This window comes from Cetorhinus maximus, chromosome 1, assembly GCF_964194155.1.
Source record: "Cetorhinus maximus chromosome 1, sCetMax3.hap1.1, whole genome shotgun sequence".
NCBI lineage: Eukaryota > Metazoa > Chordata > Chondrichthyes > Lamniformes > Cetorhinidae > Cetorhinus > Cetorhinus maximus.
In genome coordinates, this window is record NC_135879.1 from 31,497,529 (window position 1) to 31,520,199 (window position 22,671).

Below are 22,671 nucleotides of genomic sequence, written 5' to 3' on the forward strand. Positions count from 1 at the left end.
TCCCTCCCATCTATCGAACCATCTATCACTATTGGCCTTCTAGTCTTCCATGTACACTCAACCCCCCCACCTCCACCCCAACCCCAACAAACGGGCTTGGCTCTGGCTGCACTCCCCAGATGAACCATCATCCTCATCAGTATCCAGAATTGAATATTGGTTGGAGATTGTGATCTACTCGGGGGACTCCTGCATTATCTGCCTGTTTCTACTTGACTGTCTGATGATTTCCCATTCCCCTTCTCCCTACATACTCTTAAGCTGCAGGGTGAGCACATCTATAAACGTGCCTTATGGATGCACTGCAGTAACACCAGCTGTTGCTCAAGTTCCGAAACCCAGAGCTTAAGCTGCTGCAATTGATGACACTTCCTGACAAATGGTTATCCAGGACATGGTAGGGTGTCTTGAAATTCCCCCATAGCAGAGGGTGTGCACTCTAGATGTTGTAGCAACCCTGCCATTCCTCTGCCTATTAGTTAATAACCTTGCTGCTGCTAATAAACCTTACTATTTCTAATAAACCTTATCACTATTAATAAACCTTATCACTATTAATAAACTTTACCAATGCTAATATTGATAAGCCCTACTAATACTTAATACACCTCACTAGTAGTAATAAATCTTACTTCAAATAAAAGGTGACTCACTAGCTGCTCTTTTATTACTTGTTATTAATACTTAATACTTTTAACGTTTTTTAATCTGCCATTTGTTTAGACTGAGTCCCTAAGCAACAATACTGACCAGTCAGTCAACTCATGACTTACCTGTGATGTCACGGTTTGATTTTTTTCCTCCCAAACTCTGGCACACTCCAAACAGCTGCAGCCAGCTCCTGCCTCTGCTCCTGACTCCCAAATAATCTCAATTTAAGTTCTATACGTCCAGATTTAAATTCCTTAGGTTAGATAAGATAATTAGGAAATCACCTACCTGTTTCCTTGTGATGCCATACCTCGAATTTGTTTTCCGAACACAGGCTATGAACCTACAGACTGGCAGTGGCTAGCACCCCCCACAGCTCTCACTACTTCCCAAAGTGGAGTCTCGCGCTCTCTGCCGCTTTTCAAGCCCCACTCAGCTCACACTCCTTCCTGAAGTGAAGTCTCGCGCTCTCACCTACTCTTTATGCTCCGCTCAGCTCTCGTTCCTTCCAGAAATGAATTGTATTAATCATTTTGCGGCAATGTTACCAGAAATAAAAAAAAACCTTCCATTTACTCACCTCTCCTGAGGAGATTGAAAAGGATTTTATATTAGATTAGAAGCTGAAGGTGACCTTTTATGCTCCATAGAGTCTTTAAGCCATTTGGTAGTACAGAACTTGAGTATTGCTGATAAAAGAGACATTTTTTGCCAAAGCTTTTCTTCTTGCACTCATCAGGACGATTCACAAGAAAATACCAATGTATTCTTTCATTCGGTATTGCGAATTGTACTGATGAGTGCAAGGTGAAAGCTTCGACTAAAACGTTTCTTTTTTCAGCAATACTTAAGTAACTCCTTGAGGTAATGTTCTCATTTGATATTCTTATGTTTTATGACTTTAGAAGACTTTGGTGAAACACTAAATGCTGAAAATGCTAGTAATGCAATTCTTTCTATAGCATTTGTTTCAGAAATGTTTCCTAGACTCACTTGTTTGTGAAATTTTGTGGACTTCTTCAAGAACAGATTTTGACCAAATATTTTTTGAAAGACAGTCAGTCATGTAGCAGCTACTGTTTATTTTGTTGCAAAGCACCAAGAGGTGATGCTTAACAGCTCTCTGTCAGCATGTGCCTCGTGATGCACAGGGTAAATATATTTTAAGAAACCACAATCAATTTTTCTCTATTATTATGTCTACAGTATTACACTGGTGGATGAGAATCAGTGGTTGCTCACATCCTCTGTGGATTGTAGTGTGAAGCTTTGGAATGTCAAAGGAGAGTTTATAGGTAGGTACCTGAAGGCCATAAGAGCTGGATCTGTTTTGCTGCACTCACTAGCCTTGCTTTTCTGTTATCGCACAGACGATGCTTGCACTTTTTCATGATTGGGGGTGGGGGGCAGTAGTTTGAATTTATCATATCCAAAGCTTAATTATTTGACTCATTAACTGCATTTTCCATCCATACTTGGCTGTAACAGAGGTTTATTCATATTTTGTTGTGCAAAATTTAACTTCATTTTATAAAACTTTATAATAATATTTGTTTGAAAGTTTGTGACAGTGATCACTTCAATTTGGTTCTTTCCCTGCCTCAGAATATATTGGCCCCTTTAAATACACCCAATATAGTCTGGTGTCTTTGGCCTGAATCTTCTGGTCGGCGTGCAAGGGCGGGCCCCGCTTGCCGATGCATAAGATGACTCGCGGTGACGTCGGGCGTGCATCCCGACGTCACCGCGCGTCATTCAGATCTTCAATTCAGCAGGCACGCACCGGAGTCGGCTGTGTGCCCATTGAACTGTCAAAGGCCTATTAATGCCATTTAAATACCAATTAAAAGAATTAACATAGCTGCCCGTCCAACCTTAAGGTTGGTGGGCAGGCAAAGAGCCCAAGCGGCCTTCGCATTTATCATGAAACCTCATCCACGGGTGGGATGAGGTTTCATGAAGGCTTTTTAAATCAAATGAGAATTTTAATTAAAAATCAGTGGCATGCTGCAGCTCATGTGTCACTGTCACATGAGGGGACATGTCTGAATAATTTTTTTTCCTTTATTTCAAATAATAATAATTATACTAATCTCCCTGAGGCAGCTCTGTGCCTCAGGGAGATTTCTGCGCTCTTTCGTGTGCATGCGCGAAAGAGCGCAGGCCCTGACTCAGCCTCCTCCAGCCGCCCGCACAGGGACCGCTCAGCACTTCCGGGTGCGTGTCACATAAAATGGTGGGTGGCGATTGGCTGCGCGTGCGCCCACCCATGCCCGCTCCCACTCAGCCCCCCTGACAGGGAGGAAATTCTCCCCTTTGAGTTTCTTTTCTGGTATTATCAGTTTCATATGAGGAAATTAAACTGCAGGATTCTGCTTAACTGGAAGGTACGTTCTTGCTTTATCCTAAAAGTGATGAATGGCTTGAGGTTGGCACTGTGGTAGTTTCTTAATATATGTGAAATGTAATTTCAGAGGATTTCTGCTTCCGAATTATTTTACAATGGGTTAGATTTTTTGGCTGCTTTTTGCCATAGTTTTTGACTAATTGCAAAATAAACTTCTGATATTTCTTTGTCTGTTTGGGCTTCATAGCAAAGGTATGGGTATATTGTCCTGTGACTGGGCCCTCAATGAATCTCCATGAACACTAGGCACTTTAGGGATGCACAATAAATGCTGACCTTGCCAGGGGTACCAACTTTCCATGAAAATAAGCAAAACTAGTGTCTCTTCCTCCCACGGACCAAGGAAAGGAAATTGTGAAGTAAATCTCTGCACAACAAAAGACATCTTACGAATAAATTCCCATTCTGTCTGCCAGTGCAGGCATAGTTTCTTCAACTGTTTGTCATTATTGTGCATCCACTGAGTGTAGTGGCCAAGAGAGTGCGGGGCTTTGGGGGTGAGGTGGTGAGGGAAGCAGGAGGGAACCAGAAGAGTGTTTTGTTTTGTTTTCTGTTTGGTCTTCGCCATCTTCAATGCAGGCAATTGCCTAGGCTGTTGCTGTCAGTGGTGTCACAGCTGTGCAGCAAGTGCTAACCCTGTGGTGCAGCACAAATAAATGCAGCCTAAAAAAAAACTAGAATGAATGTTTGAATTTACATGCATGTTTTCCACGGGTATGTGTTCCAAGTTATCAAAATTGTGGTTTTGCAAAATAATTTTTTTTGAGAGGAATGTAAAGATTCGTTGCAAAATCAGGTATATGTCAGTTGTAATGAAACTATTGTGAAGGACAATGTGACTGAGTATCCAAACAAGAACTAGTGAGCTGATCAAAGAGAGTTAGCATAGATTTGTGAAGAGCAACTAATGCCTGACTAATTAATTGAATTTTTTGAGATGATAACAAGGTGGATAGAAGAGCATATAGATTTCCAGGTGACATTTGTTTATGTTATGTAATTATTAACACAAATGCAAGTGCATGGAATTGGAGGTTACCTTAGGACATGAGCTGGTTGGGAGGTAAGTGACAAAGAATAGGAATAAAGGAATGTAATCTGATTGGTGGAATTGTACTATGGAATTGTATTGATGTGGTTGCAGGAATAGAGAAGCTATATATTCAAGTTTGCAGATGATACTAAGTTGGTAAGCACATTAAATTGTGTATTTGGAAGCAGCTGTAAAGAGACATGCAGATTAAATGTGTAGGTAAAACTATAGCAGATGGAATTCAATGTGGAGAAGTGTGAGATAGTCCAATTTAGATCCAAGAAAAGCATTGAAAATTTTCTAAATGGCAAGTGACTAAAAACTGTAGAGGAGTAAAGGAATTTGGCTTTTCAGGTACAGAAATCATTAAAAGTTAGTGCTCCGGTATAAATAGTAAATAAAAAGAAGTGGAATGTTGCCCTTTATCTCACAAGGGTTTGAGGGTTTGAGTACAAAGGAGGTGGTGGGGGTGGGAGTTGGGAGGAAGCTATGATTCAGTTGTGCAGTGCCCTGGGTCATATTCCATCTGAAATCCTGTGTTCAGTTCCAGGCACTGCACCTCAGGGAGGATATATTCATCCTTGACTGAGTGTAGCACCAATTTACCAAAATTATATCAGTGTGATAAAGATTAAATTATGATGACAGGTTGCATGAACTTAAATTGTATTCTCTTGATTTTAAAATGTTGAGGTGTTGATCTAATTGAGATGTTTAAAATAATGAAAGGATTGAATAGAGTAGGTGCAAGGAAGTTATTTGCTCCGGTCAAAAGGGCACAATCTCCAGATCAAAAGGGCACGATCTTGATATTAAAGGTAGACCATTCAGGAGAGAAATCAAGGGGTATTTTTTTTACCCAAAGTCTTGTGAAAAAATAGAACTCACTCTCCCAAAAGGTTGTGGATGTTGCATCAATTGAAATTTTCAAGACTAGGACCAACAGTTTTTTATTAGGTAAGGGTATTAAGGGTTATGGATCAAAGATGAGTCAATGGAGTTGAGGTGCATATCAGCCATGATCTCATTAAAGGATGGAACAGGCTTGAGAGGCTGAATGGTCTCTGCTCCCGTTTCTATGTTCCTATAATAGACTTCCTATCATTTCTGTGTTCTGTGTCTATGTTCCAATAATATGATATATTTACTCTTGCACCTATAATTATAATACTCAATTCAAAGTTTATAGCTAATAGTGTCCGCTGTGAATCATTTCCTTACCAGAAATGTTTGACATCAATTTTGCACTCAGACTCAAAATGATCAGTACATCATTTAACATCAAAAGGTGTAATTTGGAGCAAGTTTTGATAATTTGTGATCAAAAGTGCTTAGTTAGCCATCTTTTAACATGCTCATCACTCCTATTTCAGGGGTTATCAAAAAGCTGAAAAGCATTCAAAAGCCATCACAGCTTGTTAAATTTGTAGAAGTGATCATTAGCATTCAAAAGCATGAATCAGCGTTCAGAAGCAATCATTAGTGATCAGAAGTTTCTGAGAAGCAGTCACTGGACAAAAGCGATCACTAGGCATCAAAGATGATCATTAGACATCAAGAGTGATTATGAGGATATCAGTGCAGCTTCCTATGTATTATGATGGGAAATATAAACAACAAATCTTACCGCTTATTTTCAAAAGTTTTCCAAGAACTTCCCTGCCCCTTCCATTTCACTTGGCACGTTATCCCTTCCTTCCTGAAGTGTGAAGGGTTACTATTAAATATGTAAATAGATAGTCTAACAGTAGGCTGAGAGAGATTCCTATGTGAAGCCTTGTGCTAAGCCTTGTACTGAATATTGTCAGTAGAATGTTCAGTAAAAGGTGAAGTTTACCAAAAGCCTAGCCTCCAGCAGTCTCGATCAACCCAGATCAAGGATAACCACATCTATGACCCACAACGATGACAACAGTTGGCGACAGCGGAAAACATGATGGAAAAATCACCAAGAGCCCAGCGACTGGAAGCAGCAGCAAAAGAAATGACTGCGGGACAAGGACAGTGCAGGAAAAACTTCTAGCTGAAGAAAAGCTAGAGTGAAGAAAAGCTTGAGAAAATCTTACCTTTACCAGAGTGCTTTGACCACATGGAAGGCCCAGATCAAGCTAAGAAGTGACAGAACTGGTGTGGTAGCTTTATCAGATACAGAACAGCTTCAGGACTGGTAGAGAAGACTAGCAAGGAGCAGGTCAGCATCTTTCTCTATGCCGTAGGCAGTAGTTCAGACAGACAATGTAATGGTCAGACAAGGCACAAATGAACAGACAGCAACATACAAAGAGGCGATAAGAAATTTTGACACATTTTTCAGCCTCAGATGTTTCACCATTATCCAAGGAGCAAAGTTTAATAGATGTCCCCAAAGACCAGGAGAGAGTGTAGATTCCCTCATTAATGATTTATATCAACTAGCTGAGAATTGTGAATATGGAGCTCTGAAAGGCGAGTTAGTTTGGGATTGCATTGTTGTAGGAGTCTTAGAGGAGACTTTATCAGATTTTCCACGGCCGAGTGAGGATTTGTCTCCTCCACTGCTTTTGCTGCCGCTGCCTCTGCTGCTGTTTCTGCTGCAGTTGCCTACTTTATCACTGTTTCTGCCACCACCTCTGCTGCTGTTGCCAATTCCGCCAGGGTTTCCAGACTCTGCCAATTCTGGAGAAAAAATGAGGGATGCCTCGCTGGAAGAGCGGGGTTGAGGTGCTGGCGTTCGCCTCCTCCCCGCCACCCCCCCCCACTTCTAATTCTCCCCCGGCCCCCCTCTGTCCCTGCCGGAAGCCCTCAAGCTGGCCTAGAACCCTCCCCTCCCCCTCAGGCCTGTTGGAAACATACTTGCATTGGACTGTGTGCCTGACCTCCCCAACTCCTGTCCAGTCTTGGGCCTAAAAGGCCTGGCCCGGCCCCTCAGTCTAGGGCCTACCCTCCTGCCCCCGAGTCAGGCCTGAGTGACGCTGCCGGCTGAGATCCCCCTCCTCTCCAGATAAATCAGACCCCCCTGGAAGTGGTGTCCCTACCCCTCCACTTCCAATCATGGTGGCCAGCGCTCCGACATAGTCAGACTCTTTCCCCCACCCCAATTACCCCAACCCCAAACACCACCTGTTTCTGCCACCTGCCACCCCGACCTTACTCCGTCACATCCAGTTCCGGCCACGCCCTCAGAACACCTCGCCAGCACAGAGAAAGTTGCTGCGCGGGGGAGGAAAGTGGGGGAAGGTGCTGCAATCTGGGCGGTTGGGGTGGGGAGTAGGGACGTACTCCAATCCAAGGATAGGGGCAGATGAGGGAGGGAGGTGCTGCAATATGGTAGTAGGGGAAGGGGTGGCAGGGAGATGCTGCAATCCGGGACAGGGCTGGGAGCAGGGCATCTAGTTGACCAGGCTGTAGAGCCCAGAGAAATTTGCAAAATGCCTGGTGGATGCAAGGGTAAATACAATTCTAATGAATAATGGAATAAAACAAAACAAAGTCTGTGATTGAGATCATGAAATAAACTTTTTATTGTTTTTATGATGTAGAATATTGTAATTGTATTAGTTCACATAAATACCAAGTTTATTCTCAAGAGCCAATTAAGATGAGGTATACATTGCAACACTTGCGAATCTCAAATTAGTATTGACACTTAAGTAATTCTTGCAACTTTCTGCTCAAAAATGTTTTAAAATGAGACAATGTACATGCACCTCAAATGGATTTTCATTCAGGGAACGCACCCAATCATGAGATGAGACAGTAGAAAATAAAGGTTAGAGGATGCAGGAGTGGGGAGGGTGGGGACTGAGGATGAAAGTCGGCTGATAATGGTAATAGGTATAATGGGTCATTAATGCCTCTGTGCATATGTTAAGGGACCACCTGAAACTGTGTTTGGAAAATTTGCCTAAATTTATTTAATGCACTGTTCCTCCATACAATGCAGATAGAGGATGAATAATCTCATTCGTGCAGCCAGGGTATGGCAACCATCTCATCACTCTAAACTCACACACTCAAGCCCATCATACATTCACTGGCATCTCGTTTACTGCCAGCTCAAGGGACACCACCACCCATTCTCACACACATCCCCTCATCTCCTCTGGAGACTGCCTCTTCAGCCCTCACCATCTTGAGGCCACTTGCATAGATCAACATGTGCCCCTACACACATCCTGGGATACCCTCCTTCCCCAGTACAACTCTTGTTCCACTGCCTCTTCCCTTGCCAGAGGCCACTTCTCCCTTTCCCCAGCAGGACCTTGCCCTGCAGCCATTGAAAAGCCATCTACATATGGCTGACCTGGTAGGTAGAGACCTACCCATGAGCTCCACTAAAAGTGATGTGGTGCTGTCTGTGAAGCCTGGCGCAGATGACTGTGAGTGCTGGCTGAAGCAAGGTAAGCAAGCAAACCCCGAAGTCCCGAGTGAAGTGCAGCCCGTCAAGTGCACGCCTTATATATGCTGTTGTGAAACACGTCGGTGTGTTTTCCTGCCGACCTGGGTGGACAATCCAGCAGGAGGGGATGAGTCCGGTGGGCTGGCCTTATAATGATATGCTGATGTACTATAAAGAGGTTCCTGACGTCCAATGGTGGGGATGCAGCCCACCATCGGTGGGTGGAGCAGATGATCGCAAACTGGTTTCGCGACGTTGTGAAACCGATTTTTGACCTTCTTGCCATATTGTCCGCTCACACCACTGAACATGCCTGACGCCTGTGGGCACGGAAAATCCCAGCCTTAGTCAATTTTGCCATGATTGCAGAACTTAGAGTTTTTCCTTAAGGACAGGCTCCTTGATCGCTGTTGATGTTAGTTGAATACCTTCTGAGCATTTAAATGACGCTAGATGATTGCAGATGATATTGTTTGAGTTTTGTATGATTTCATTTTGTTAGTTGATCACCAATTTAACTGCTATTTGATGTCAAATGATGACTAAATGATCGCTTTTGAATGCAGATGATCATAAATGAGCACATATGAACACTGTTGAACGCAGAATAATGTAAAAATTTTCTGGTAGGGTTGGTAGCACTCTTGCCTCTGAGTCACAAGGTCTGGGTTCAATTCCCACTCCAATGCTTGAGCACAAAAATCAAGGCTGACACTCAAGTGCAGTACTGAGGGAGTGCTGCGTTGTCAGAGGTACCTTCCTTCAAATGAGATGTTAAACCAAGATCCATCTGCTTGCTCAGGTAAATGTAAAAGATCCATGCCACTATTTCGAAGAAGAGCAGGGGAGTTCTCCCTGGTGTCCTGGTCAATGTTATTCCCTCAATCGACATCAGTAAAAAAAAATTATCTGGCCATTATCACATTGTTGTTTGTGAGAGTATGTTGTGTTTCCTACATTATAACAGTGTCTACACGACATAGTTTATGGCCTTAGATGTTGGGCCTGTAACAGCACCATTTGCCTGCACACAAAGAGAGTCAAAGGCTAAAATGACACACTATATTCAGTGTACTTATCTTCAATATAAGGGGTTTATTGTTTACTTTGGGTACTCTGTGCCCCAGATTATTTTGTGTGGAGGATCTTATATCAGTTCATAGAAAGTGTTGGCTGGACTATTGAAGCGAAGACAAGGATGGGGTGCTTGATTAGTACCCCATCCATTATCTTAAATATTCACTTATTTCACCCAGTGGCACCATTGCTACAATGTGTACCATTGACAAGATGTACTACAGCAACTCCCTTAAGGCTTCTCTGATACCACCTAGAAGAACAAGAGCAGCAGGTGCATGGAAACACCATCATCTTCAAATTCCCTCAAGTCACGCACCATCCTGATGTGGCAATATATCACCATTCCTTTGTTGTTGATGGGCCAAGATCCTGGAACTCCCTACCTAACAGTGCTGTGGGAGTACCTTGCAAAGGATATGAAGGCTTCTGCTGGCAACTTCTGAACATGCAGCAAAGTATGTTTGACATTCATTTGGGCCAGCAAGGAAAAATAATGGGAATGCATCTCAGGAGCCATATAAGGTGTATCCAACGTATCTTAAAGAAATAAAGGAGGAATTTCTAGGAACTCCAGCACAAACCTTCCGGAAATCACTGAGTACTGGAGGAAAGCAGATGTCACTTTTTTTTTTAGAAAGGTAGCATAAGTGACCCAGTAAACTAGAGCAGAGAGTTTTCATCTATTTTAGATAAAGTTCTACAAACCCTCATTAAAGTTAAGATCATGAAGCATCTGGATAAAAATCATAAATGATAGAACCATAGAAAAGTTACAGCACAGAAGGAGGCCATTCGGCCCATCTTGTCCGTGCCAGCCCGATGACACCCAGTTGTCCTTTCTAATCCCACCTTCCTGCACACGGCCCATAGCCCTGCAGCTTACAGCGCTTAAGGTGCAGATCCAGGTATTTTTTAATAGAGTTCAGAGTTTCTACCTCTACCACTAACTCGGGTAGTGAATTCCAGACACCCACTACCCGCTACGTAAAAAAGTTCTTCCTCATGTCCCCTCTACACCTACAGCCACTTATCTTGAATCTATGTCCCCTGGTTCTAGAATTCCCCACCAAGGGAAACAATTTTATCCTGTCCACTCTATCTATTCCTCTCATAATTTTGTACACCTCAATCAAGTCACCTATCAGCCCCCTTTGTTCTAAGGAAAATAACCCCAACCTATCCAATCTCTCCTTGTAGCTACACTTTTCTAACCCTGGCAACATTCTTGTAAACCTCCTCTGCACTCTCTCCAGAGCTATTACGTCCTTCCTGTAATGTGGTGACCAGAACTGCACACAATACTCCAGTTGTGGCCTCACCAGTGTTTTATACAATTCCAACATTATATCCTTACTTTTATATCCTATACCTCTGCCAATGAAGGAGAGCATTCCGTATACCTTCTTTTCAACCTTGTCTACTTGAACTGCTGCCTTCAGGGACCTGTGTACTTGTACGCCAAGATCTCTCATTTCACCTACCCCTCTTAGTATATTCCCATTTATTGTGTAATCCCTGTAACTGTTTGACCTCCCTAAATGTATGACCTCACACTTCTCTATGTTAAAATCCATCTGCCACTTTACCGCCCACTCCACCTACCCATCTATATTGTTTTGGAGATTATGGCTATCTTCTACACTATCCACTACTCGGCCAATCTTTGTGTCACCTGCAAATTTCCCAATCGTGCCCCCCACGTTCACGTCCAAATTGTTAATATATAACACAAACAGCAAGGGTCCCGACACCGAGCCCTGTGGAACACCACTTGAGACAACTTTCCATTCGCAAGGGCATCCATCGACCATTACCCTTTGTTTCCTGTTACAAAGCCAACCTTTTATCAAGTTTGCCACATTACCCTGAATCCCATGGGCTTTTACTTTCCTGACCAATCTGCCATGTGGGACCTTGTCAAATGCCTTGCTTAAATCCATGTACACAGCATCCACTGCACTACCTTCATCAACCCTTCTTGTCACTTCCTCAAAGAATTCAATCAAATTTGTGAGGCAAGACCTTCCTTTAACAAATCCATGCTGACCATCGCTGACTAGTCCATGCCTTTCCACATGACAGTTAATCCTATCTCTCAGGATTGATTCTACTAATTTGTTCACTACCGATGGAAGACTAACTGGCCTATAATTGTTTGGCATTTCCTTTGATCCCTATTTAAACAATGGAACTATGTTTGCATTTCTCCGGTCCTCCAGTACCTCCCCTCTATCTAGTGAAGATTGGAAAATCATCCTCAGAGCATCTGCTGTCTCCTCCCTGACTTCCTTCAGCAACCTTGGAAACAATCCATCTGGCCCTGATGACTTATCAACTTTCAAGGATTTCAACCCTTCGAGTACTTCCTTTCTCTTTATGACTAAACCATCCAATATCTTGCAGTGTTCCTCCTGGACTACTATATCCAATTCTTTTGTATATCCGATATGGATTCATGAAGGGAGATCTTGCTATCTAATTTACTGATTTTCTTTGTGTGTGTGTGATAAGCTTGATAGGGTAAGACAATGGATGTGGTGTACTTGGATTTCAATAAGGTATTTAATACATTGCTTCTGGAAATGCTGAAAATAAAGAAAGCGGAAATCAGTGAAAATATATTACAATTGACATGAGTTGCTGTAGAATCCAGAGATTAGTGATACAAAGATTGTCATCAGCTTGGAAGAATGTTCGCAGTGAGATCCCACCAATGTCTATTTTCGGATCTCTTTTGTTTAATATCTTTTATAAATGATCTGGAGTTGTGAGTTAAAAGCACAATGGTTAAATCTGCAGATGACAAAGATAGAGAAAAAGAGGAGAAGAAAAATCACCCTGAATTTATTTTCATTTCTGGGATGTGCCACAGATTGAACCTTGATGAAATTCTCTCCTTAGTTTAAGGTTCCCCTTTGATCTGAAACTCAAACGTAACAAAAAGGAATGGAATTATTTACTGTTCAAATCCGTATCCATGCTTTTGTTAACTCCAGGCTCAATTATTCCATTGCTTTAATGACTGGTCTCCCATCTGGTATCCTCCATTGATGAGCTGTTCCAAAACTCTGATAACTATATTCTAACTCACCCCATGTGCCATTTACCCATTGCCCCTGTGTTTGCTGATCTACATTGGCTTCCAGTCTGACATTGCCTCAATTTAAACATTTTCCTAGTTTTCCAATCTCCCAATGCCCTTGCCCCTCCCTTTTTCTATAAGCTGCTCCAGCCCTACAACCCTCTAAAATCCCTGCATTCTTCCAATATGGCCTTTTGTACATCCACAATTTTCATTGCCCTACCATTACGTTCAGCTGCCTAAACTGCTACCATCCTTAGACCTCTCCATCCACCTTTCTCCTCCTTTAAGTATGTCCTTAAAACCTACCTATTTAACCAAACCTTTGGTCACTTGCCTTATATATCTCCTTATGTGACTTGGTGCCAAACTCTGATCTTGCTTCTGGGAAGAGCCATGGGATGTTTTACTACATTAAATGCACTATATAAATGCAAGTTGTTATGGACCTAAGACAAAATTGCCCAGAATGATATTAAATTAACCATCACTTAGAAGGTCCCTTAAGAGAAAGTGTTGTGGGAGATGAAAATGCTACTTTGTACGGGGTAAAGGAAAACAACTTTTTGAAAAGGGAAGAAATACAAAAAAACACACAACCTCCAAAGTTAATTCCATTCATCTGCAAGGGGAAATTACAGCATTTCAGAGATTGGCATCCTTCCATCATCTGTTCCACAGATACAGCCTCATATTTATGGCTTCTTCAAACTGTCAACTCATTTGCAATGAGCAAAAAGAAAAACTTGCATTTATGTATTGACTCTACACAACAAACCCAAGTGAAATGATTGTTGTGACATAGTTAAAACTCGCTATAGTGTCAGAGTAAGAAACCATAAAAATTAATGAACTAAAAATAGAAAATGCTCAGCAGATCAGGCAGCATCTGTGGAGAAACACAGTTAACATTTCCTGAAACATTTATTCTGTTTCTCTATACTGCTGCTGTCTGATCTGCTGATTATTTCCAGCATTTTCTGCTTTTAGTTCAGATTTCCAGCATCTGCAATATTTTGCTTTTATAACAGTAATGAACTGACTGAATTTAGTTTCAGTGATTGATGCTGGGAGTTTTGGCCAGGCTGTCAGTATTTCGTTATTCAAAATAATGTCATTGGGTGAACAATTTGGGTCAATTGTTCACCCAAATAGGACCTCAATTTAATTTAAACCAAAGGACAGTATTGTAATCATGCTCACCTACATTATTTGTTCACATTATGAATCTGACTTAGAGTGCTACCAAGTAAACTAAACTGACACTTCAGGTTTGTTGGTTATTAATTAGGTTTCTAAGTCAGGCACCTTACATTGATAGTGCATCACACATTCACGTGAAGAAAGATTAATTTTGCACCCCCTCTCCTGTCTGGACAGTAATGCCGAAAATGAGGCTGCTGTTTGGATTATACTACCCTAAAAAATAAACAAAAATGCATTTTTCCTGCAGGTATTTTTGGCCAAAGTGAACTATGGAATATTCACAGCATAACATCAGAAAAAGATCAGGAACGGTTAGAAAAACAGCTTCCAGGCGTAGTAATTAGCAGGGAGTCGAGGCAGAGTCTGCAAAGTGACAATAGAACAAATGAAAAGGTAAGTGTGAATGTTTTGAACATAATTTAATTACAGTATTAAACATGACCTGAAAATTCATGTCTATTATTGAAATTATGGCAGTAGCCAGGTACGCTGGAGAACATACGAAATAGGAGCAGAAGTAGGCTATTCAGCCCCTCAAGCCTGCTCCACCATTCATTAAGATAATGGCTGATCAGTTTGTGTTTCGAATTCCATATTCCCATCTACCCCCGATAACCTTTGATCCCCTTTCCTAACAAGAATCTATCTATCTCTGCCTTAAAAATATTCAATGACCCCACCTCTACCGCCTTCTGAGGTGGAGAGTTTCAAAGTTGCACAACCCTCAAGAGAGAAAATTTCTTTTCATCTCTGTTCTAAAATGGCAAACCCTAATTTTAAAATAGTGCCTCCTAGTTCTGGACTCACCCACAAGAGGAAATATCCTTTCCATGTCCACTTTGTCAACACCGTTCAGGATCTTATATACTTCGATCAAGTCACCCCTCACTCATCTAAACTCCAGTGGAAACAAGCCCAGTCTGTCTAACCTTTCCTCATAAGACAATCTGTTCATTCCAGGTGTCAGGTTCATTCCAGGTATCGTAAACTTCCCCTGAACCGCCTCCAACACATTTACGTCCTTCCTTAAATATGGAGACCTGAACTGCAAACAATATTCGAGATGTGGTCTCACCAGTGCCCTGTATAACTGAAACATAACATCCTTACTATTATGTTCAATTCCTCTTGTAATGAAGGATAGCATTCCATTAGCCGCCTTAAATACTTGCTATAACCGCATACTAACTTTTTGTGACTCATGCACTAGGACACCTAGATCTCCCTGCAGTCACTCTCCATTTAACTAATAATCTGCTTTTTTATTCTTCTTGCCAAAGTGAACAACTTCACATTTTCCCACAATTTACTCCATCTGCCATAATTTTGCCCACTCATGAACCTATCTATATCCATCTGCAAACTCCTTATGTCCTCTTCACAATGTACTTTCCTACTTATCTTTGTGTCATCTGCAAGTTTACCTACCATGCCTTCACTCCCCTCATGTAGGTCATTGATATAAATTGTAAAAAGTTGAGGCCTCAGCACAGACCCCTGCGGTACTCTGCTTGTTACATCCTGACAATCAGAAAAAGACCCATTTATGCATACTCTCTGTTTTCTTCCAGCCAGCCAATCTTCTATCCATGCTAATATGCAACCCCCTACACCACGACCATTTATTTTCGACAATAACCTTAGATGTTGGCATCTTATCAAATGCCTTCTGGAAATCCAAGTACAGCATGTCTACAGGTTCCCCTTTGTCCACAGTGCATGTTACTCCTTCAAAGAACTCCAATAAATTGGTTAAATATGATTTCCTTATCACAAAGCCATGCTGACTCTTCCTGATACCTTGAGTTTTTCCAAGTGCCCAGCTATAACCTCTTCAATGATCGATTCTGACACCTTCCCCACGACAGTTGTCAAGCTAACTGGTCTATAGTTTCCTGTTTTCTGCCTCCCTCCCTTCTTGAATAGAGGGGTTATATTTGCTACTCTCCAGTCTGATGGAACCTTTCTAGAATCTAGAGAATTTTGGAAGATTAACACCAAAACATCTACTCATTAGCCACTTCTTTTAAGACGCTAGGATGAAGCCCTTCAGGACCCAGAGAAAAAACAAAATACTGCAGATGCTGGAAATCTGAAATAAAAACAGAAAATGCTGGAAAAACTCAGCAGGTCTGACAGCATATGTGGAGAGAGAAACAGAGCTAATGTTTTGAGTCTGTATGACCCTTCTTTAAAGATTCAGGAGTTCTGGACCCGGAGACTTGTCAGCCGGTAGCTCCATCAGTTTGCTCAGTACTGCTTCCCTAGTGATTGTAGTTTCACCAAATTTCCCTCTCCCTTCCACCTAGTGATTTACTACTATTACTGGAATGTTTCTTGTATCCTCTATACTGAAGACAGAAGCAAAATATTTGTTAATTTCTTTCACCATTTCCTTTTTATCTTCTATTAACCCCCCATCGTCACTCTCTACAGGACCAGCACTCACTTTACTTTTTTCCTTTTTAAATACTTATAGAAACTCTTGCTATCCATTTTTACATTTCTAGCTAGCTTCTTCTCATTCCCTTATTTCTTACTCTTGATTAACTTTTTAGTCATTCTCTGCTGCTTTTTATATTCTGACCAATCATCTGACTTGCCATTCATCTTTACGCAGTTATATGCATTTTCCTTAAGTCTGATACATTCCTTAACTTCTTTAGTTAACCACGGATGGTGAGTCCTCCCTTTAGAATTTTTCTTTACAGTAAGAATATACTTATTCTGAGTATTCTGAAATACCCCCTTAAATGTCTGCTACTGCTTCTCTATTGATCTATTTCCTAGCCTAGTATCCCACTTCCCTTAAGCTAACTCAGCTTTCATGCCCACATAGTTTCCCTTATTTAAGTTTAAAATACTAGTCTTGGACCCACTCTTTTCCCTTTTAAACTGGATGTAAAATTCAATCATATTGTGGTCGTTGCTACCTAAGGGTGCCTTCACTCTCAGGTCATTCATTAATCCTGTCACATTTCACAACAAGATATCATGGGCAGAATTTTCTGAGTCTGCTGGCGACGGGTGTGATAGGTGGCATGCGTGGAAAATATGGCAGGACCCACTTCGCGACGGCGTGAAGGCAGGTCACGATCTTCCACTCAGCCCGCCAATGGTGGGCCGCATTTCCTGCCATCCATCAACGGGGAGCTAATTGTAATACATTAGCATATAATTAAAAGGCCATCCCACCAGGCTCTTGAAACCCCGCCGTATCTTCCGTCCATGTTGGCAGGAAAGAACAGCGAGGTGTTTTACAACAGCAAGCAGGCGACGTGCACGGTGGCCTTCACTTTGGGGGAACTGAAGTGAGTGAGCAGCAGCGTTCTCCACAGCTCGCCCATTGTTTACAGGCCTCAGGGGCGGTGTAAACTGATGCCTGGACCCACAGGTGACTGCTGAGGGATGGGAGTGTCTGGGGGCAAGTGCTGGCTAGACTTGGAGGCGACGGGTGAGGGGTGTCTGGGGGCAAGTGCTGGCCAGCCTTGGAGGCGACTGCTGAGGGCGGTTGGGGCAGGGGTCAAGTGCTGCCCTGGCGTTGCATCCCGCGCACAGGCAATTGAGATGGGGAGCAGGAGGGGCAGGGTAAGCGAGGGAAATGGCATTGCATTCAGGACACCTGTATAAACTGACCATGCCTCTGCAACTAAGACAGAGCAGGTGCAGCCATAGTGATATGATTGGAGTCAGGCTCCTAGCCTGCCCACTCATGGATTGCGGAGGCACCAAAGGGCCACCAAGCGCTCCATACCTTACCCCATCACTTTATTGGACTGCAGAGCAATTGGACTGCACACGTTGTACAATCTCTTCGCCAATGCTTTCCATGTAGCAATCACTGCTGGAGGTGCTCACAGCCCCTTGCAATCTTAGCATCCTGGTTTGGACCAGTGTCCCCCATGTCACAGGTTGACAGGGCAGCCATGCAGCGCACTCATCTCTGGCCATCTGAGGGGTGACAAGCACTCTCTGGGAAGCATTAAGGGGCGGTCACACAGGGCCAGGAAAGGTGCTAAGTGCAGCCATGATAACCACGTCTCCTTCTCTTTCATGCTGCAGGAGGATCACGAAAGGATCATAGATCCTAGTGATCTAGCTGTATGCCTGATGGCCTACAGAAACCGTAGAAGATAGAGGAGAGAGTGACTGAGGCACCTGGCTGCACAAAGGCAGGAGCAGCAACCTCATGAAGAAGGGGCAGCAGGGGCTCCTGCACACGCTGCCCAGGAGCGACAGTGAGCTATGGCTGGTCGGCGCCTAGCGATACCCAGGGTCAATAGACACCGCCTGCCATTCCTGCAGATGACTGAGAACCAGTGTCGCCGACGACTGCGCATGTCTAGGGACCTGGTGGCTCACATCTGCCACTTACTTGGCACCAAGGGGACATGGAGGGGACACTCAGTGGACTTCATCAACTGCAAGGGCTTCCATTCACTGAATGTGCAGCTGGTATGCGACCACCAGAAACGCATCCTGCAGATATGTGCACGGTTTCCTGGTAGTGTGAGTTGCTTGCAGATCCCTGCAGTCTTCCAGGGTCCACAGATGTTGAAGTGTTGGCTCCTTGGGGACAAGGCTACCCGCAGAGGCTTTGGCTGATGACACCCGTGTGGCAGCCTCAGACTGCAGAGATCAACAGAGATGAGGCTCATGCTACAGCTTGCAACTTGGTGGAGCAGTCCATCGGAATGTGGTTCCGGTGCCTGGACTGGTCTGGTGGATCCCTGCAATACAGTCCGCAGAGGGTGTAATGCATTGTCATCGTCTGCTGCGCCCTTTACAACCTGGCGCTACAACAGGGTGAGGAGCTGGCTGAGAGGACATGGAGGAGCTGCATGTCTTCTCCGATGAGGAGGACGCTGACGGGGATGAGGGTGAGAGAGTCCTTTGCGGTGATGATGATGGGGAAGAGGCTGTCTCACTGGCTAGACGGGACAGGTGCACTCGGGAGGCCCTCATAGCTGCCAGATTTGTGGAGGATGATAACAACATGCAGTGAGGTGTCCCCATAGATCCTCACATCGCAGCTATGAACGTTTGACTCCAGTCTGGCTTATCTCAGTGCCAATACCCACTGAGAGAATGCTCTTGTCATGGAGATGCAGTGGAGGCCCTAATAGTCGCTCGATCGCAGGAGGATGATGACAACATGCAGTGAGGACACTCCATGGCCTCTGAGACTGTCTGACCTAGGGCAGCTTGCTTGCGCTCCATGATCAGGGCCATCTGAGACGCAGCCATGAAACTTTAGATGCATCTGATGCTATGTCCGACATCAGCACCTCAGCCCTTCAAGAGCTGGTGCACTGCATCACTGGTCGCAGATGCTGGCGTGATGGGGGCCAACCCTACCTTAAAGGTGCTGAGAGCACACAGAGAGAATGAGAGAACTCTGTGGTGACTGCCCACTACATTCTGGCAGGAATGACCAGCACCACCGAGGTGCAGGCATCAGTAATGTTTCCAGTGAGTGTGAGGCTGGACCATCACTGTGGTCTGAAAGCTGCACAGAGCACAGGGAAGAGGCCCTGGACTGAGATACCTGCCTTTTATCTTGTGCAGAAAGGTTTCACATCTGAGTGGCAAGAACACTGCTCATCAGAACAAGGAGTCATAGACAAGGAGACTTTCTTGGGAGTTTATTTACAATAGTTAACATTATATACAAGTGATTAACACCTACTCCCAGGCTATGCAACTAATTCTCCTTAACTGTCCTAACCCTGGCGCTACATCTTGGTGCTCCCCAGACATCCACAGCGGAGGGGAGGCAGCCTGCTGTCTGTGAGGACTTTGGTGGGCGTCCTCTGGAGGGCAAATACTTGGAGGGCCCTGGCCTGCTTTTGGGGTCCTGCTGTGTAGCAGTGGCACCTTCCTCGGCCTGTGAAGGTGGATCTGTGGAGGTCACAGGAAGAGGGGAGTCACTCTCAGACTCACCTGAGTAGATGGCCCAGGAAGGTGCACCTACTGATCCCCCTCCCTGTGGGTGCCTGAGGGCCCCTGGCTGACCCTGTGAGCGGAAGGGGTAGCTGGAGTGAGATCGAACTGCCCGGCACCCCTCTCGCGTACACACTGTTGGAGGCCAACTATGGCATCAGTGATTGAGTTAAGCCCGCGCAGCAGTGCAGGAGTGATGTCCTGGACCAAGGTCTCCATGGCGACCGCCATCCTGCCAGTGTTGACCTTGGTGCGTTACAATGCACCGCTATCACCTCAGCCTGAAGACAGATGGATTCCTCCATCATGCCTTGCAATCTGAAGAGTGCAGCGGCCATCCCTTCCTGATGTTCCCGAGCTTGCCTTTGCAGCTCCAGCAACTGAGACATGACTGAGTTCAGAGGCTCATCATCTGACTCGGACTCAGCAATGTTCTGGCCTCCAGCAGTGCTCCGAGTGCCGGGGGCCTGGGAAGTCCCTGCCTCTGCCTGCTGTGGATCAGAAAGTGCGATGTACTCACCAGATTGTGGTCCCGAGGCTACTCTAAAGCTAGGTCCCACCGAGGTATGTGTCTCTGTGCTGGTGGAGGGTGTGGGTGGGCGCTGTGATGGGACTTCAGGGAGGGTGCCTTCAGATTCCTCTTCGGAGGTTTCTTCGGAGCTTGCTTGGAGGCTCTGGATCATGGACTTTGTCTGCTGCTTCCCAGATGTGCCTGCAAAAGCAAGGGGAGATAATTAGTTCATTGGCAGTGGCCTGTGAAAGAGAACACATCACTCACAGCATGGTTATCTGATGGATGTTGCACTGCTGGATCCTCACTTGGTAGAGCAGTGCCGACCTCACTGTCAGCACAAGACCGGTCCTGGTCATCGCTGGCCAGCTGGATTGCTCTGTTTTCAAATTCTGTGATGAACTTTGAATTCCGGCATCCCTCCACCTGTCTGCAGCCTTTCCCTCCTGTTGTGAGCCAGTTTGTCCTGCATGTATAGAGATGGGGAGAGTGTATCAGGACGCCTGCCAGGCCAGATGATAAGTATGCCTGGCCCGTGTGGGTGGTGAGTGGTCCCATGGACGGGATGAGGACAATGATGGTATGTTTGAAAGAATGAATGGTGATGTCCCTTGACCTGGCAGTGAGTGAGGGCCCTGTGGGTGTGTGATGAACAGAGTGACTTACCCTGGCAGAACAGAGGAGATCATTCATCCTTTTGCGGCACTGAGTGGCTGTCCTCTTCTGAAGGGCATTGGCGCTGACCACCGCTGCCACCACCTCCCAAACTGGGTTGGTGACATTGCCACCCATCCTGCAGCCAAAGCGGGGGCAGAGCACATCCTGGCGGGCCTCCATGGCATCCAGCAGTTGCTCGAGGGGCCTGTTGTTGAAGTTGGTGGCGGGGGGGCTGCAGTCTTTTTGCCTTTGCATTCCATGTCTCTCGGACAGCGGTGGTGAGCTGGTGATGATAAGTGCTTTGCTGGCAGCTGCCTTTTAAAGATGGCAGCCGGTGTGATGCAACAGCGGGGTGATGGTGAGCGGGCGAATGAGGGTCCGCCTGCCATGGAAACGGCGTGTTTCATGGGAGTGAATATATAATGAGGCAGGCTCGGGAAGATATGGCGTGAAAACACACCATTTTAATCGGCAGGTAGGACTCCATTTTACCCGCCCGCTACTGCACTTAGTGCAATTCTGGGAAAATTCAGCCCCATGTGTATTTTGTTACATGGAGGTGGAGAGAAAGAGGGGGACATTTAGTTCACTTAGAATGAAGTACCTTGAACCAGCATGAGGAAATTTCTATAAGCATGAGGAGGCAGGTTTGAGGGTTTCCAGGGAGTTAAATCCCTAAAAGTGACATCAGGTTTGGATCCTGACATCATTCTAACACTTATGGGTTTCACCTCAGCAAGTTCAGACGAAAGAGTGGAACTGTGCAGCTGTTGGATAAGATATTTAAATAATAGAAACATAGAAAATGGGAGCAGGAGTAGGTCATTCAGTCCTTTGGACCTGCTCCGCCATTCAATATGATCATGGCTGATCCTTTACCTCAACGCTGTACTCCTGCACTCTCTCCATGTCCCTTGATGCCGTTAGAGTCTAGAAATCTATCTATTTCATTCTTAAATATATTCAATGACTTGGTCTCCACAGCCTTCTGTGGTAGAGAATTCCACAGGTTCACCACCCTTTGAGTGAAAATGTTTCTCCCCATCTCAATCCTAAATGATTTACCCTGTATCCTGAGACTGTGACCCGTTGTCCTAGAAACCCCAGCCAGAGGAAATATCACCCCTGCATCCAGTCTGTCCACCCCTGTCAGAATTTTATATATTTCAATGAGATCTCCTTTCATTCTTCTAAACTCGCGAATAGAGGCCTGGTCGGCCCAATCTTTCCTCATATGACAATCCTGCCATCCCAGGAATCAGCCTGGTGAAACTCACTGCACTCCCTCAATGGCAAGTATACCCTTTCTTAGCTAAGGAGACCAAAACTGAACACAATACTCCAGGTGTAGTCTCACCAAGGCCCTGTACAATTGTAGTAAGGCATCCTTGCTCCTGTACTCAAGTCCTCTTACAATGAAGGCCAACATACTATTTGCTTTCTTAACTGTTTGCCACACCTGCATGCTTGCTTTCAGTGATTGGTGTACAAGGACACACAGGTCCCTTTGTACACCAACATTTCCCAATCTATCACCTTTTAAATAATACTCTGCCATTCTGTTTTTCCTATCAAAGTGGATAACTTCACAATTATCCACATTATGCTGCATTGCCCACTAACTCAACCTGTCTAAATCGCCTTGAAGCCTCTTAACACCCTCCTCGTCGCTCACATTCCCACCAAGTTTCGTGTTGTCAGCAAACTTGGAAATATTACATTT

General features: G+C 44.5%; 1 protein-coding gene across 1 annotated transcript in view; it reads left to right on the forward strand.

Moving 5' to 3' along the window:
• Positions 1 to 22,671, forward strand: part of LOC144682214 (uncharacterized) — a 32,928-nt gene that overhangs the window by 4,594 nt on the left and 5,663 nt on the right. Inside the window, exons 3-4 of the mRNA XM_078544667.1 lie at positions 1,858 to 1,946; positions 14,085 to 14,230. Of these exons, the coding sequence (XP_078400793.1) occupies positions 1,858 to 1,946; positions 14,085 to 14,230 (235 nt within the window). The remainder of the gene's footprint in view (positions 1 to 1,857; positions 1,947 to 14,084; positions 14,231 to 22,671) is intronic.